Raw genomic sequence first — 17,992 nt, 5'->3', positions numbered from 1 at the left:
TCTGTAGCCCAAAAAAAAAGCCCCAAAACCAAAACAAGCCAATATTTTCAAATCCAGGGAACCCAGGGAGAAATTTTCAGAAAAACCTAACAAATATAGGAGCCCATCTTCAATTAGAAAGTCATTAGGGCTTAGGCCCTAAATTGCTTTAATGTTTGAAAAAAAAAACCCGTCCCTCCTCCCATCCCTTTTTTGGACTTTTAAAATAAATGACCTCGTTTTCACAGAGGCTTGAATGTCCGCCCCTGTTTCTGAAGTCAGCAGAAGCTGAATAAACCCATCAATTCCCCACTACTTAGAAACTTATTGCAGCTACTGAAGATGCCCATGTTTGAAAATGTCGGCCCCAGCCATAGCAATCCCTTTAAAAATGGTTTAACTAGAAAACTAGCCCAGGCATTTCTTAGAAAGAAAATTTGCTCTTTGGTGACATGGGTTCACAACTAAACCAAAGGCAAACATTCAGTTTATCAAGCGGCATGTGTGTCATCTTGTGGTCATGTTTCATCAAAGGATGTAGATTAGGGGCGGGTAATGATTTCTGGCAGAGGGCCACTTATTGAATTTTGGCAAGCCATCGAGGGCCGCATGATAGGCAGCCGCGGGCAGGTAAATATTAATTTTCTAAATGTTTTAGGGGCCCCGCGGGCCGGATAGAATGGCCTGGTGGGCTGCACCCGGCCTGCGGGCTGCATTTTGCCCACCCTGATATAGATAGAAATGACCCTGTCTGTTTGTATAAGAACTCCATTTTTAACTTACTTGGATTTAGAAGAAAATCCTCAACTGCGGCAGAGATGGTTTTCCAAAAGAACAGTTATTTAATACATACATGATGAAATGCAGCAGCTGGAATCAGCTCTGCCTCGAGCAGGGCTTTATGGGTAACATTTTCAAAAGTAATAAAATCATTTACAAGCCAAAATCCGGTGAACTTTCCAAGGACTTTGGCTCCTAAGCGATTTAGGTGCTCTTGAAAAATTTCCCCTTTCTATGCTCATAAAAAGATAAAGGTTAGGATTACCAAAAGCTGCTGAAGGTAACATTTTCAAATGAGCATACATGGTTCCTTAACAGTATTTCCAAAAGGCACTGGGGCACTTAGGTCCAAGCTTCACGATGCCTAAGTCACTTTTGAAAATAGGACTCACGTGCTGGATTTTTAAAGGTATAGGGACCTAAATACAGACACAGGTATTTAGTGTCTAGGAACCTAACTCCTACTTAAAGTCATCAAAATGACACTAACAGTATCTTTAGACTCCTGAATTCCTTTAAAAATCTGGCCCCAGGTTCCTAAGTCCCATAGTCTTTTGAAAATCCTGCCCAAGATCTATGCCTCAGAGCTTATACTCAATCATAAATGACAGAAAAAAGAGAGGGGCTGGATTTTTGTTTTTAAACTTTTATTAGAGTCATTATTTTTCCCCAATAGGGCCATGTTAATGCTGATTAATGTAATATTGTCCTTTTAGGATAAACCGATGACATGATACTATGCTTCTAATCACTTTAGAGGTTTCAAATTCAGTCAATACAGGGGGTAGAAAGGAATTTTTATCTATAGGACTCAGGTTCTGGTATTAGTCACATCTGTTAAATCTGGAATATGCTCATTCATTTAAGTGGAGTTTTTCCATATTTGTAATGAAATTCTGAATCTGACCCACCAACACAAGAGAAAATTAGTTTAGAAGTGACTTCTTTTGAATGTGTTCATCAGGTTTCCAGTAGCCGAGACACAGCAAACATATCCAGATCTACTCTCTAGTAAAAATTACTTTGAATAAACTGCCTTAAGGCATCATTTCCAGTTTATAAATGCCAGGTTTGTCGCTATAAAATTCCTCCTTGTCTGTTTTCTGACTGCACAATTTAAAACGTTAAAGCTTTTCTAACTCTTCGTGACTAATAAGCCTACTCTGTTGTTCCCTCTTCACCTTCTTGAATGTTTCTAATAAAATGGGATTGTAATTTATGAGATGTGTGTATGGCCTATTCTTCCCTAGAGGTGTTTTGTTAGAATAAGATATTTCTGTATCGTTCTCAACACAGCGACCTACTGTTAATGAGTAGGACTTGTTGGAAATACCTCCTCTGGGACAATGTTAAACTCAGGTTTAAACTGAAAATGAAGCATTTCCTTTCAGCTTTGGTCATTTTGGAATGGAGTTTGGGGGGTTTTGCCTTTCAAAACCAAAAGTATTTCATTCAAAAGCTAAATAATGGTGCCTGAAAAAGGGGAGAGGGGTGTCCAGGCTTTTGTTTTCCTCCTTTTGCAAAAAAGGTAAGACTACTGATATTTTTAGCTTTGCTAAAAATTGACCACCCTAAACCCCCAGGTATTCAGATCCCATTGCGTTTTACTGGGCGTTGGGCTCCGCACTCTTTCAACGTGTTTAAAAAAATCCCAGCCTTATATAAGACAAGGCAAAAAAAGGCACGATTTCATAATGCACATTACAAAGCAAGACAGCACTTGTTTGTGCAGCTATTTCAGAAATGCAGAGTTATTATTTTATCTTAATAACCTTCCGCTCCTTTGACTGCCACAAGCAGAACAGAGGGATGTCTCCACATGTTGTTTTAGTTTCTTCTTAAAGAATCTCCTGCCTTTTTGTAATTACAATAAATGAGGATGAGCTCATCTTAACACGATAGTCCGTCTGAGTGGCCTGGCCTGAAGAGAATGGGAGCAGAGAATCAAATCCAGTCCCAGGGAATTTAAATCTAGGAATTAAAAAAAAAAATCAATATACCGGATGAGTACAATATGCCCATGAGAAAAAGAAAGGAAAACAAAAATAAAATAAAAAACTCCAAAACTGTTGTGACTTTGGTACTAATCATTATTATAATATATTTTAATGCATTCTATTACCATGTATTACAATATAATTGAGATCCCAGGTCAGTTCAGAGACCCATTTCGACAGGCACTGGATTGAATTGTATTAGTAGATGAAAGCTTGATTTTTTTTAATAGATGAGTATTCTGCACAGTAAAATAGTCCTATCCCTAAAGAATTTACAATTTAATGAACAGAGGCAAAAGGCAGGAAGGGAAGCAGATGAGAAAAGTAACTTTAGGGTGACTCAGAAAGTCAGCGGTAGATCCAGGAAGAGAATCCCTCTCTCTTGACTCATAGTCCCATGTTCTAGCTATTAGACCAGGGCATCTCTTAAAGGGATTAGGCTGTGGTACAATGTCTCCCTGTACCTTAGGAACCACCATCCACATGGCAGTTACTGGCCAAATTACAACAGTGAAAACCTGGATTAACCATGAAACCGGTCTGGTTTGAACCTGTAAAATCATTGGCTGACTCCACCCACTTGCTTGGTACAAAGAAGACATAGCGATATAAAACCCAGAAATGCTTAGAGCAAAAAAGATGACCACTTAACTCACCTCCCACCTTGATGAGACAGGCCACTTGTTTTGGGGAATAAATCATCTTGACTCTTCCCAGGAGAGGCGAATCACACACCACCCAAATGGTGAACGAAACCTGGATCTCGGAGGCACATGCAAACCTCTTAGGCTACATCAGGGGCGGGCAATTATTTTGGGCGGAGGGCCGCTTACCGAGTTTTGGCAAGCCATCGAGGGCCGCATGACAGGCAGTCAGGAACAGATAAATATTAATTTTCTAAATTTTTTAGGGGCCCCACGGGCTGGATAAAATGACCTGGCAGGCCCTAAATTTTTTAGAGGCCCCACGGGCTGGATAAAATGACCTGGCGGGCCGCATTTGGCCCGCGAGCCGCATTTTGCCCACCCCTAGGCTTTGGCCCGCGAGCCGCATTTTGCCCACCCCTAGGTTACATAGTAGAGGGAATGTATTTTCTTCCCATTGACCATGATGAATAACTTTTCAGGGAGAGGAAATTTTACTAAAGTAAAACTGAATTTGGACTGAATTTGGGAAACTCCCTCTGGACATTGGAGAGGAAAACTTTCAGCTGTTTCTCTCTAAAGGAAAGCAGAGTAAAGCAAAGCTAGAGGTGTGCCTGCATGCGGCGAGGGAATGCAGAGAGAACTGAGTGTTAAGCACCCTACAATGCCAAGTGCACGCATTGGCCATTGTGCACCAAGCACAGCACAAGATCTTCTGAGCATCTCCATCAGTGACCCTGACGTGCCTGCCCACTTAGGCAGGGAGGAGGTTGCAATGACTTCATTGAAGCAGTTATTACGCCTCACCTTGAGCAGCCGTGAGCAATTCCATCTCCATTTATATCTAATGGGGAATACCCAGCACCTGGCAGGGCAATGAAGCAAAACTGGTTACTAATACTGTTGCTGGAGTATTTGAAAAGGTCATTTTTTAATAGAAAACAATGCCTTGGAGCTAAGACAAAATCCATATTTCAAGACGTTACAGATTTATAAGTTCCTTAAATGTGCATCTAAATAGAAGTGGTCTTGATTTGTCACGAATCCTATTCCAAGCTCCCTTTGAAATCGCTGTTTGGGCGACGAAGAATGAGTGGTATCAATCCATTTTACATTCCTGGTTGCTTTAAGGAAAGCTTAAAAAGCCACAGGCTAATGTTTCTATGCATTTTTTTTTGGAAGAACCTCCAAAGAGAGCCTGCCGAGAGCCCGAAGTTTCTTAGAAAAGGGCACATCTTGTTGCCTGGCGTTTGTACAACACGCAACACACAACTGTGATGGAAATCAATACTCATGATCACGCTGATGAAAATACCTCATTGACATCAGAGAAAAAGAAAAAAGTGATAAAAAGCAAGACTGGGTAAGCACCTAAAACTAGCAGGGTTGAGTCTCCTTGCGTTTAAACAGATATAAGGGAAAAGTGACTTCCTGGAAGTCCCTAGAGCTATGCCAGAACCATAAGTTGGTCCTTGATAACATATGCTGTACTTAATGGGAGAAAGCATTACATGCCAAGGTAAAAGTCAGCTCCAAGGCAACTTTTTCCATGTTCTGAAGCAAAGTCCAGCTGGCTTGATGGTGCAAATCATCTTTCCTGGTGATGATAATGTAGTTACTCATGTAAGCCAGTAGGACATACACGAGTACAGAGAGCACAGACGGGGACTTTGCAAAATGACTGGACAACTCATGTTAGAACAAAGGACCTGCCTACCTTACCCATGCCGCTCAATAGATATGTGCCAAGTTAGAGCCGTAGGTGATTTGACTTTTGAAGTTAGAGAAAGATAAATATTGACACATTTAAGCTATTTGTGACATGAAAAGCTATGGAAATTAGTCAGAAAAGGGTTCCACACAACTGTGGTTACACTATTCCCAGTACTCAAACTGCTATAAAAGTGACTTTACATATCTCCTTTATTATGGTATTAAAGAAAGAAGACATCATTTCTTTTTCTGGAGCTCTACAAAGCCAATGCATGTTGTAACGTATGATGGTGCATGGCTACAGCACTTTGTGGATTGATGACATGGGAGCTGGGGTAATTTTTTTCAGATAAGCTTTAGATGTCAACTATAATATAAGAAATTGGACTTAATTTACACTCTTGATATTACAGCACCCCCTTGCTACCATACAAATATATCCAGATCATTGGATTTTCTGTTAAGACACCATTTCAAATAATTAATTTTCTAATGTCTCACTAGAATGAGCTTCAGGTGGTAATGACTCATATTATTGGCAGTAAGGTGTGCCAGGCATGATTGAAGATGATGGATTATGCAAACATCAGGGCTTCTGATTGCAATTAAAAGGGAAAAAAAAGCCCAGCCGTTGAAATTCAGGTTCTTTCAAGTTCTGAGACAAAGGAAACTGCTTTTGGAAGCTTACCAACAGAAAACAAGCTGCAAGACGATGCAGATACCCTTAAGCCGCTAATTTTGGATTGAAAATCAGTGTTTGCTCATTCAACTGGCTCTACCAAAAAAAATCTCACTTGTTGAGTTATACAGGGTCCAGTCTGCCTGGCTTACAGGGTACAATATCTCACTTTACAAATGGTCCCCTTGCCATCATAACGGAGTCGCTGTGCAATAAGGCAGCGACCACAGTGAAGTATGCTTCAAGATGGGCACAACAATGAAGTAGTGTGCATATCGAAACGACACCTTTTTTTGGGTAACTGTTGGCATTGTGTTTCAAACTGATCTCTTTTTAAGGTGTATTTTGTACCATACTTCACCTCTACTCTTAAGGTTGAGACAGTACTGTAGCATGACTGTTGGTATGGTATTTTGTTCCACTTTAAGCTTGAAAGCAATACCGTATTTCTACTCTCAGATTTGAGTCCGTAACTTGTAACTAGCAGTATTTCACTTATTTTCACCAATTTGGCTATCTGAATGGCTTTTTAGAAAATGCTTTGCAGGGAGGTTTGAATAAGAAAGGGCGTGCTATAACATACACCAATGACTTAGAAAATGATGCAGTGTTGCCAAATTTTGCAGAATAGTAGCTAAAGAACCACGGTAAGACGAACCAAAAAAAGGCACCATAAAAATATTGTTTCACAATGAGATTTACTCATTCATTTTGAGAATTGACTCTTACTGGACACAACTCTCCTAGAAAACAGTGCCCTATGTGTTTTTTCAACTGGCCAACCTATAGAATTTAAAAGAGAAATCCATTTTCTCATATGTATATGCAATAGGCAAGGATTTTGGGGGGTGATGGCTTTTATTGGACCAAATGTATGGCTGGGATAAAGTTAGGCAAACTTTTGAATGCAAGACATTCTTCATCAGGCTTTCTTCAAATGCAGGCATTCAAAACCTCCTCTAACTTTGTCGCAGTCGTGCAGTTGGTCCAATGAAAGACATCGCCACAAAAATAAAAAATCCTTTCCTTGTCCATAATTCCTGGACCATCACGGCTACATTAGTCCAATACTTCCAAAATATATTTGCCCGGGAAGTTTCAAACAGCCTATGTATCCTGCAGTGAACTCCAGAGACCTGTTCATCAGCTGGCATAAATTAACACACCTCATTGTTTTTACGGTGGAAAATTATTGGCATATAAATCATTAGAGTAATTTGTATAGACCACTGTTGGCTTCGGGGATATTCCATAAAAAGCCAGTTAAATGTGACAATGCTACCCAATGCAGCATAGACTTTGTTGGGAAAGGCAACAAACTCTTAGATCCTGTTAACCGCGCTACATAACTCCATTCTTAAATCTGTCCTAAGATGCAGAGATACCATAGCAGTGCTATGATAGTGGAGGTGTGATAGTCAGCAAACTTTGAGTTCGCTGGGTTGATCTGTCCGACGCCTTCCAATGTTTCTTGCACTTGCCGCCAATTTTTTTAAATAATCAAATATAAGCAGACATTAAAAATAAAAACTTGAGGCTGAGATTTTCCGAGTCAATTAGAGAAGCTGCACATCCCATTCCTACTAGACTGGATGGGAATTGGTCATTTATATTCTTAAGAAGTCTTTGAAAACCTCAGCCTGCTTGCTAAGGTGATCTTTTGACATGATGTTCTTTGCGGTAAAACTTGTAGCCACACAATGTACTAATGACGATCCCTGTCTTGCAAAGACTTGAGCAGGGAAGCAGCTTTACTTCCATGAGTAAGCCTCTTGAAATGACAGGAATGGCTTAGGGGGGAGTAGTGCAACTCACAGGATCTCTGCAGACTCACATATGCTGTCCTGAATCCGCTGCAGAATCAGGCCCGCAGTCTGGTTTAATTAACAACTCAAAACAAAAATGTCCTATGGGAAGGAGAGCTCTATCACACCGTTACTTTCTTGCCTGCAAACAATGCATTTTTCAGCCCTGTGCTACTACCGAGGTATGTTGGGGGAGGCAAGTCGCTGCAAGGCACGTCAAGTCTGCAGCTGTAGTAGATCGTCCCATGACTCGTGCCAAGTTTCCCAAGCAAATAAAAGAGGGAGGCACTCCCAGCTCTTGCACCAGAAGGGTTCCAGCTCCTTCATCCTCTGCTCTTCTCCCTCAGCTTAGCTTTTTTAGTGCTTTGAGTCTCTCCTGCTCTTTGTCTTTTCTAGTAAGCCAGCCATCATGACCACGCGCACTTCAGTCAGGAGCTCCATGGGAGGGGGAATCAAGGGCTTCAGCTCAGGTTCTGTTGGGCTAGGAAGTGGCTTTGGCGGCGGTGGGGGCAGAGCAAGCTTCAGCTCTGTCTCCCTCTCTCGAGTTGGAGGAGGGAGGGCTGGCGGCTTTGGTGGTGGAGCTGGAGGAGGCTTTGGCAGCAGAAGCATGTACAATGTAGGTGGAAGCAGAAAAGTATCCTACGGTGGAGGTCTACGGACTGGATTCGGTGGAGGATATGGCTTTGGTGGAGGAGCAGGCATGGGGGGTGGTTTTGGTGGAGGTAGTGGCCTTGCATTAGGTGGAGGTGGCGGTGGAGGTGCTGGCTTTGGCATGGGTGGCCCAGGCTTTGGCATGGGCGGCCCAGGCTTTGGATATGGAGGCCCAGGTTTTGGTGGCCGAGGTGGCCCTGGGTTTCCCATCTGCCCACCTGGTGGTATCCATGAAGTGACAGTCAACCAGAACCTCCTGACACCGCTCAAGCTGGAGATTGACCCGGAGATCCAGAGAGTGCGATCACAGGAGAGGGAGCAGATCAAGACCCTCAACAACAAGTTTGCATCTTTCATTGACAAGGTGAGGACCTATCTTGAATCTACAGTCTGTCTGAAACATTTTCTGTAGAGGTCAGAGTCTTCAAAGGAGGGAAAATAGAGACCAAAGTCCTGTGCCATTAGTATGGGCCGTTTAGGGAATTTCCATATGCCCCAGAGCTAGCCGCAGACAGCAGCATTTTGTTGCTAGGAAAAGTCGTGGCAGAAAAACTGGGATTTGTCTTAAACATTCATGTTGCAGAGAAGCACTGCTTTTCAAACTCCGTTTCAACATTTCACTGTATTGCCCTAAGGCTGGAGCTTCTTATTATTCAAATGACAAGTACCTTTGGATTCAGTGGGGTCGTGCTAATTGAAAGCAGTTCAGAAGCTAGGACATGATTTGCTAAGATACTTAGGCACCTAGAGATGTTTCACCTGCTTTGGTGTTTGGAAAATACTATCTTTAGGCTCCTAAATACCTTTGAACATCTCCCACCAGGTTCATTCATTCCCACATGGAACATCCCAGGCATATTTTCTCCTCCTCATCTCTGTTCTGGATCATCCTGTCCAGATCTGGACCACTTTGCTCACCTTGTTTGCCTCTTGGTTCTTTTCTTATCTTCCAGGTCCGATTCTTAGAGCAACAGAACAAAGTCCTGGAGACCAAATGGACACTTCTGCAGGAACAGGGACAAACCGTTACCAGAAAGACCCTGGAGCCCCTCTTTGAGGCATACATTAACAACCTCAGGAGGCAGCTAGATAGCTTGTTAGGAGACGGACCAAGACTGGACTCAGAACTGAGGAATATGCAGGACCTGGTAGAGGATTTTAAGAACAAGTAAGAAACTATACATTAACATCTAGACCATATAAGTAAAACCAAGGCAGAAGTCTCATGCTGTATTGAGTGCTCTTTATGTCTGTGTTATTTTGCATTTGTTCTTGACAAAGCACGTGCAACTATGGAGCTAGCTTCTGATCTCATGTGTAAAAACAGAGTGTCCCCTTTTGCTAGCCTAGATTTAGAGAATCAAAAACCAGCCTCCAGTCCCAGTTTTACTTCGATCGCTGGATTTAGGAACAGGGAAAACGGCTCAGAATTTGCATTTGTTCAAGATAAAGCTGAGGAGTTTAAACTTCCTATTTGACCAGTATAATCTATGCACGCATCACAAAATTCAACATGATTGCAGTCTAGGAGACTGTAATCCAGGAGTTCTCATATAATAGGCAACATTAGTTGGCAAGACTTAGCAAGTTCAGAGCTGAGAAAATTACAAGATCAAAAAATGTCCAGATAGATAGACTGCATGAAGTTGGCATGGAAAGGTAGTATGAATTCCCTTCTGGTACATGTATGTGTTTTCCCGTTTTTTTTTTAATAGTCATGTATGGCACAACACAACGAATGATCTTTGTTGTTTGTGATAGCACAGTTCCTAGAAAAGTAAATACTGCAGAGGAAGTATCTTTTTTCAAAACCCACTTTGGCTCCCAGTTCAGTTTTCATTTTTTCTCATGCCCAGGTCCTTTTTGAAATCCATTTGCATGAAGGTAGTGCAAGTTAGAAAGCTGGCATAAACCTGTCTGGATACATCCGGATCACCATGCCGCTGCCAAGATAAGATTTTTCTTCTGTGTGTCTAGCCAACACCCCACCTATCTGATCAGAAGCTATGGCCCTGAGCCATAAAATTTTGCAGAAATGTATTTTTAGCATAACGAGTTACTTCTAACTCAAAGATTTTAGCTTCTTTTATTTCTTAGTGAAGATTTATAGTGAGTTCTTCAGAATGTATTTCTAATTTCTTTATGGACTTGTAAATAGCCATTGCATCTAAAGCCTATTATTAATTTTGCATTGGGAAAAGGTTACCAAAATATAAGATGCTTTTCCTAATGATCTTAACCTCCTTTCTGCAAAGATTGGTGCATGTATTTAAAACACAATGAGCAGGATATTTTGCTTCAGACAGTATAAAGTTAACTCTTTGCACATCAGTAACCAATGAATAACTCATCTATATTTGAAGCAAGTGTATTACTGTGAGTTTCTGTACTATCATTCAAATGCAGAGTGTTTCTTCAGTTAAAGAACATCGACACTACTTCCTAACCATAGCCTCTTCGCATATCACAAGCTTTTATCCTCCAAATAGCCCTGTCAGGTCGGAAAGAGATATCCTTCCCATCTACAGATGCAAGAAATGATGTATAAGCTACAGATGGACTTTTCAAAGTGGTTTAGCAGCCAAAGCCACCTCTGAAAATGGGACTTAGGACATTACATGTCTTTTATCCCCAGGGCATGCTTGTGTTGCCACTGAGAGGCATGACTGAGATGCGTAGGCACGCCCAAGCTAGATTTAATAAAGTTAGCTCAGGCAATAACAGCAGCAAGGAGGCAACATAATAAGCTAGCCACCAGGGTCCCTACAAACTCATGTATCTCGTCTTCAGTGCTAGAGGTAACCCAGATAAGACAAAGTAAAGCAAGATTGGGCATGCTTTCCCATGCCGCGATCAAACCACTTCCACTGCAGTGTAGATGCACCTTAAGTAACCCTACCGAGGAAGTCTTCTGGAAGAGCAGAGACTTGCACCCAACACATTGGACGATCCCCTCTCAAGCAGCTCATCTGAAATACTACCATTGGCCACTTCAACCTATATAGAATAAATACTTCACGCTGTTAGCTAGGATTGGCAACAGTTTTGAATCCGCCCGGCTTTTGTCCTTATCTCTGCTTTCTGTGTGGGTTATCTGGGTTGGCCTAAACTAATGGAGCTGTCTCTCTCCTTTATCCCAACAGATATGAAGATGAAATAAACCGGCGCACTGCTGCAGAGAATGAATTTGTGATGCTCAAAAAGGTGAGTGTGGCAGGGTTATGGGCCTGACCCTGAGATGATCTCAGGACCCAAAGCCACAAAGACTCATAGAGACTCAGCCCCTAGTTGGGACCTTGATGAGCTCCATCAAGAAAAAAACTGTGGCTTAGTTAACACCGGTTGGAGCTCTGTCCCATCCATACATTGATGCATCCTAGTGTGGGCTTTGTTGCTTAATCAAATTCTGACTCCAGCAAAGCCAATGCACGTTCAGTCCTTCACTCCAGTGGGGTCAGAATACAGCAGTAACCTCATGCCAGGTCACAGCCAAAAAGCCTTCCTGAGCACTGAAGGGCTCCTTTAGGGCTGGAGGAAATGCAACCTTTTCAGAGCTGGGTGGAAGGAGAAAAAACAGTCCATGACTGTTTTCATGTTTGTCCTATGGCAGACAACAGCCAGGGGATGTGTAGAGCCGCAAATCCATTAGTGCCAAGACAAATGTCCCAAAATCGCACTGTTCCTCCACCCCCAGTTCATCGTAGCATGGACTGCAAAGGCATTGCCCCTCCTGATAGGACTTTCTGTGGCCATAGGAGACTCTATGCTTCATCCCCACGTCCCTTATTTTTGCTCTCTTCTCTTTAGGATGTAGATAATGCTTACATGAACAAGGTGGAGCTGCAGGCCAAAGCAGATTCACTGGCAGATGAAATCAACTTCCTGAGAGCTCTCTATGATGCGGTAAGCAGTCCACCCCACTGCTTTAGACACCTACAGAGTTCCCTGCCTCAATAGCAGCGGGGAGCACAAAGAAGTCATGAGGCAAGGCTGGTCGGGTCAGCATGCTGATGACCACGGTCCCAGCACACTGTCTTGCCCGATTATTGTCAGCTCCCCGCAGTCACAGAGTCATGGTCACAGAGAAGCAGGACTGGGAGGGACCTCAAGACATCATCTAGATCGCAGAGCGTGAGTGACTTGGCCTTGTGTATCTTGCAGGAGCTGTCCCAGGTGCACCAGCAGGTGTCGGACACCTCTGTCATCCTGTCCATGGATAACAACCGTAGCCTGAACCTGGACAGCATCATCTCAGATGTCAAGGCTCAATATGAAGACATCGCGAACAGGAGCCGGGCGGAGGCTGAGTCTTGGTACCAGAGCAAGGTGAGCTACCAGATAGTGAACCAGGGAAGGCTTTACCGTGAACTTTGATATATACAGGTTCACATTCATGTTGCACCAGGCATCAAGTTGGCTTCTTGTACTTAGTAATAGTAGTAGTAGGCTATTATATAAGGGTTATTTAGGGAGTTTCAGCCACTTGGTGCAGGTCTTACAATGAGACAATGTGCAGAGCTGGCATTAGGACCCAGGTGTCCTGACTCCCCAATCCACTCTAACTATTGGACAAAGCTGTCTACAGCTATTCATGCCCCCCTTCGTGTCTGCTTTCTGTGTCGTGGCAGTGACAACTGCGGCTCCTTGCTCTTGACATGCCTGTAAAGGATACAAGGAAGCCACGGGGGCATAGCCAAGTTCTAGACAACTGTGCTTGCTAACGAGTCAAAGTTTAGTGCCTGCGTACGCTGCATCTTCATTAGGGTCAGGTGGCTTCTGTAGTAAGTGATCTATCCCTTATGGGGCTGAGATGCTATTGAGAGGGATACTACCCAATTTCTAGGAAGTGCATAAAAGTCAATGATTTCCCTGCTTCTCATTCTTGCTCCGGACAATCAGTATGAGGAGCTGCAGGTCTCCGCTGGGCGTCACGGAGAAGACCTCCGCAGCACAAAGATGGAAATCACAGAGATCAACCGGATGATCCAGAGGCTGCGCAATGAAATTGATAACGTGAAGAAGCAGGTAGAGCGAGGGCAGGGGAGGGCTCCTTGCTTGTGGGAGGCTGGTTGCCCCTGGGAAGAGCAGAATGGGGGTGGATGGAGATTGTGTGCAGTAGCAGCCCCCTGCTCCCTCTCTGCTTTTTCCATGGCATGATGTCGAGTGGTCTTGGTGTCTATAGCTGGGTGAGAGGGTTTGAGGAACTGAGTCCTTCGATAAACAGTTGCATATGAACACAAGGGGCTGGACTTGATGGCCCAGGAAGCCCCATGGAGGCCTGTACACCTTTATCCTAGGAAACAGTTATGGGACTTGCAAAGCCACCCCCGCTCACTGTGTTGGAGCATAAGGCAGTACTTCTATAGTAGATGTGGTGGTTGGAGATGCCCATCTGAATCCCACAAGCCAAATTTGGGGATAACAGGGAAACTGGACACATTAGTGATTGCACCAGAAGAGAGAACCCAAATGGGCACGGGAAGAAAGCTATAGTGTGAGCAAATGGTGGGTCCCACATTCAATCACCCACTTAAGCAGCAACACTGCAATTCTTGCATTGCAATTCTTGTAGTGCGCCAACCTTCAGGCCGCCATCGCTGAGGCCGAGGAGCGTGGTGAAATGGCCCTCAAGGATGCCCGGGCCAAACTGGCTGACCTGGAGGAAGCCCTACAGAAGGCCAAGGCTGACCTGGCCCGCCAGCTGCGGGAATACCAGGAGCTGATGAACGTCAAGCTGGCGCTGGACATCGAGATTGCCACCTACCGCAAGCTGCTGGAGGGTGAAGAGAGCAGGTGAGAGCACGATACAATACTGCAATCTGAAAAGTCCAGCAAACCTTGCACTCAGTGGCACCCGTTGCCCAAGTGCAAGCTGAAAGCCTGGGCCAGACAGTGGTAAACTATAGCAAGGGGCAGCATAAAGGTATGTGTTAGTCTGAGCCCTCCTGGACCAAGACGCCCTTCCTCTGTGTACAGCCCCAGCACATTGTGAGTGTGCTGTGATTGAGCAAGCACGGTGTGATTCACACCTGCAGTTTGCAGTGCAGAAGTACCCACTGGCTGAGGATCTCTGGCTAGTGTTAGGAGTGTCAGATTAGACGGTATGGTCCTCTTTTGGCCTTAACAACCAGGACCCCTCTCTGTATTGCCTTTTGGATTGGCTGCTTCCCTTACACGCCTTCCCATCCCATTCTTTCCTAACAGGCTGGCGGGAGAAGGAGTTGGAGCCGTAAGCGTGTGTAAGTATCTGGTCTTTTGACCTCTCCTGGGTTGTGTTGCGGTAGCGGGCGTCGGGCTTTTTCTTCCCTCCGGGAACCGGGGAGATCTAACCGAGTTGGTCATTGCTTTGTTTTCTCCAGCTGTGGTCAGCTCCTCCACAGGAATGGGATACGGCGGTGGAAGCTTGGGAGGAGGCCTCGGAGGCGGGCTCGGCCTTGGCGGTGGTGGAGGCGGCGGATCCGGTTACGGCATGGGAGGCGGCGGATCCGGTTACGGCATGGGAGGCGGCGGATCCAGTTACAGCATGGGAGGCGGCTTCGGCATGGGAGGCATGGGTGGCAGGAGTGCCACCAGTATGGGAGGCGGTGGGGGCTACGGGTCTGGCGGCGGCATGGGGCTCAGCATGGGAGGCAGCTTCAGCGGTGGAAGCGGCAGGGGCCTGAGCTCCGGCGGGGGAAGCAGCTCCAGCATGAAAATCGTATCGAAGACCACTACAAGCAAGAAAACCATTCGGTAAAGTGGAGGCGGCCTCCAGGAGACCCTGCCTGAATGAAAGCACATTTCCTACCTGCTGAGCGCAAGTGCAGCCTTTTGAATCCATGGTGTAAATAGCTGAGCTAATCTTCTCGTTCCTTCTCCTCTTCCTGGAGGAAAGGGCACAAAAAGGCTCTTCCAACAGGAATCGGGAAAGTCGTCGGCCAAAGCAAACCACTTCCTAAGCCGTTGTTGCAATCTGTGTCACAACCGAGGTCCTATGCCCCTGACTCGGCACACTACTCCAGCACGTGTCCTGACGTTAGCTCTCCCTGGAGTCCTTTACACTCCGTTGGACCAGGACCTGTGCAATCCTCACTGCCAAATAGGCAGTCAAATCCATCACTTACAGATGTGGCGAGAGGGCCGTATCATGGCCGAGTGGTGCCTGGACTCGCTGTAATGTCTTTTCTCTGCAATCGTTTTCTGTTCGAGCATGCTTAGTTTGCTCTCAAAAAAAAAGAAAATCACAGCTAAAGCCTCGTGAAATTACAGGCACCGTGTTCTCGCCAAAACAGTGTCAAGGCCGAGGGATATAATCTGTCTCCGGCATGTGTTCTAACCTGTAGGTTTCTTGGTTGCAGTGATAAGTGCCCCCAATGAGTGACACCCGGGAAAAGGCTATTGCTTTTTGGTGCTGTATGAACTACAGTCCTGATTTCTTATTACTTCTTTGTCCTTCTGGCTACAGCCCTTGACTTTCTGACTTACAGTACTGAATGTGTAATAAAAAGCATTTCTCATTTTTAAACCTGTCTTTTGTGCTGTGCTTTCCGCCCACCCGCACCTCCCCTTCAAAATATTATGGGTGGTATCCTCCTAGAAATGTGTCTCGGCTGGCGATCAAGGCTGCATTTAGCAGCAAGCATTTGGCACATGTTGAAAGTTGGAAGTTGAATACCCTGGCTCCCTCCAGTGGCAGCTACCTAGGATTTTTTTTGCCTCCAGCTTTCTCACTCCTTTTACTGGTTCCAGTGGGCTAATGAGACTCCCCCAGTCCGAGTACCGGGGTGCATCAGCACAAAGCTCTGCCTTATTATGTATGGCCTGAAAAATCAGACACCAAGTGAAGAAAAAAGTAGCTGGTGTCTATCAGAGAAAGGAACGCTGGCCGTATCCCGCGTGGGTATCTGTAAGTAGTGCTAATCGACAGAGGGGAATTCAAGTCACACTGGCTCGTGAGGGTTAAATCTACATTTTGTCTGCTTCCCAGCCTAGTGCTCAAACCAGTAGCCCATAAGCTAGACATTAGCAAGGACTTTTCCAGCTGTCCCCTTGAAGATGGTCTCCTGGGCAGCAAAGAGAAGAAGGTCTGTGAGGCCAGGAAAGCACACCCAAGCTTTTGGGTGTGCGGTGTAGTGAGAAAATGGCAGCACTTAAAAAACCAGGGGCTGCGGGCTCTAGCCAGGACTCCTGCTCCTAGTTGGAGATACACGTCTGTGCTATTTTTTATCGATGACTAAGAAAAACAGGGTACAGTGGCTCAGCTTCAAGAGAAGGGGTGAGCAGGGCTCTGTCTACTAATGCATCAGAAGTGGCTTGATGGTTAAACCACTACAATAGCCAGAAGAGCGCAGGTTCAAGCTCTGCTCTGAGTGGGTGCCCCCACCCCAGGCACCCCTCCTGCCTTTAACAGACACTAGTTGTGGGTTTTGCCCAGCCACTTTCGAGATTTAAGAGCCACATCCCTGGCCCAGCCTGCAGAGCCCTGCGGGTGCTTGTGCATTGACTTTGCCCATGGGATTGGATCACAAGCTGCGCTGGTGCCAAACCCAGCAGCTCTGCATATTTTGCCCTTACGGGGAATTAGGTGCAGTGGGAAAAATGTGCCCCTGGCAAATAGCAAGAGTAGCAAAAGGGGCTAGAGAGCCAAGGGGGAGGAAAGGGAGGTCTCTGTAGAGTACCACCGTCCGGAAGGGAGCTCCTTGAACCACTCAGAAACGTGCAGCTATCCCGGTGGGAAGTGCTAACCAGCCAAAGCTAGCAGACTTGGTGTGGGCCGATCCACTGTGGGAGCTGGGGTGAGGGCACGTGCCCTTAGGAAGGTGATGCCCTTGGCTTGTGGGTCTAAGCCTTGCCACAAGCTGCACAGGCCCATCAGGGCACTGTGCTGGACAGTCAGTCCGTTGTAGGAGAAGAGACTATTTGGGTTTATGACAGACACAGTTCAAACCTCAGAGGCACCCGGCCCAGACAGATCTGGCCTAGATCCTCCCCAACTTGCTGGTTGTCCTCCCTGCCTCCCGAGCCCTAAACCCACTGCACGTGCACGCACACACATACACACACACACACACACACACACTCGCTGTGGGGGAGCCAGACAGCTGCCAATGGCAGCTGGCACCAGCTCTCACCAGGCTTCAGATTGCCTTCCCCCCACCACCTCTCCCTGTCTCCCCTGGGGGGGAACATGCAAGATGTCCAGATGTGCTCCAGTCCCCACTGCCTCCCGTACAGGATCCTCCAGGGTCGGGATGACACCTCCCCCTGCTTCTTTTGCATCCCCACATCCCTTTCTCCCAGCCAATCACTGACAATGAGGCACCTCCCCTGCTTTCCAACTGCAGAATAAAATGCTGAAGGCCTCACTGCTCTGCATATGACCCTGGTGCACAGAGCAGTCATGGCCCGTTTGATGGGAAAGCATCAGCATTGCAAGCGCTCTCTGTGAGATGCCTGATGTAGGGTGACCACCTTTTCAAAATGTAAAGGCGGGACACACGGCCACCTCTCCCCGCTGCCCTGTCCTTCCTGCTGGTGGCACAGCTGGAGCAGAGCTGAGCAGGGGTGGAGGCAGACTCTGGGCTCCCCACCATGTTGCCTTTCCCCTGGGAGCCCCACACCAGCAGCAGCAGGGGACACAACTGCATGCCGCCCCCACCGCTGCTGGGTGGGCAGGGGGCACACAGCTGGTGCGAGGGTCCCAAGGGAAAGGCAGCAGGGTGGGGAGCCCCAAGCCTGCAGCCGGCAACCCACATCCACCCCCAC

General features: G+C 45.9%; 1 protein-coding gene across 1 annotated transcript; it reads left to right on the top strand.

The window, feature by feature from the left end:
• The first annotated feature begins 7,911 nt into the window (after positions 1–7,911).
• On the top strand, positions 7,912–15,752 carry LOC102372665 (keratin, type II cytoskeletal 6A). The gene is made up of 9 exons (XM_006031734.1): positions 7,912–8,612; positions 9,202–9,416; positions 11,392–11,452; positions 12,056–12,151; positions 12,410–12,574; positions 13,148–13,273; positions 13,821–14,041; positions 14,453–14,487; positions 14,608–15,752. Exons 1-9 carry the CDS (start codon positions 8,007–8,009, stop codon positions 14,982–14,984), a joined length of 1,902 nt encoding a protein of 633 aa, XP_006031796.1. The 5' UTR covers positions 7,912–8,006; the 3' UTR covers positions 14,985–15,752.
• The last annotated feature ends 2,240 nt before the right edge of the window (positions 15,753–17,992 follow it).

Source organism: Alligator sinensis, unplaced genomic scaffold, assembly GCF_000455745.1.
Source record: "Alligator sinensis unplaced genomic scaffold, ASM45574v1 scaffold551_1, whole genome shotgun sequence".
Classification (NCBI taxonomy): Eukaryota; Metazoa; Chordata; order Crocodylia; family Alligatoridae; genus Alligator; species Alligator sinensis.
This window is presented reverse-complemented; position numbering and strand designations above follow the sequence as displayed.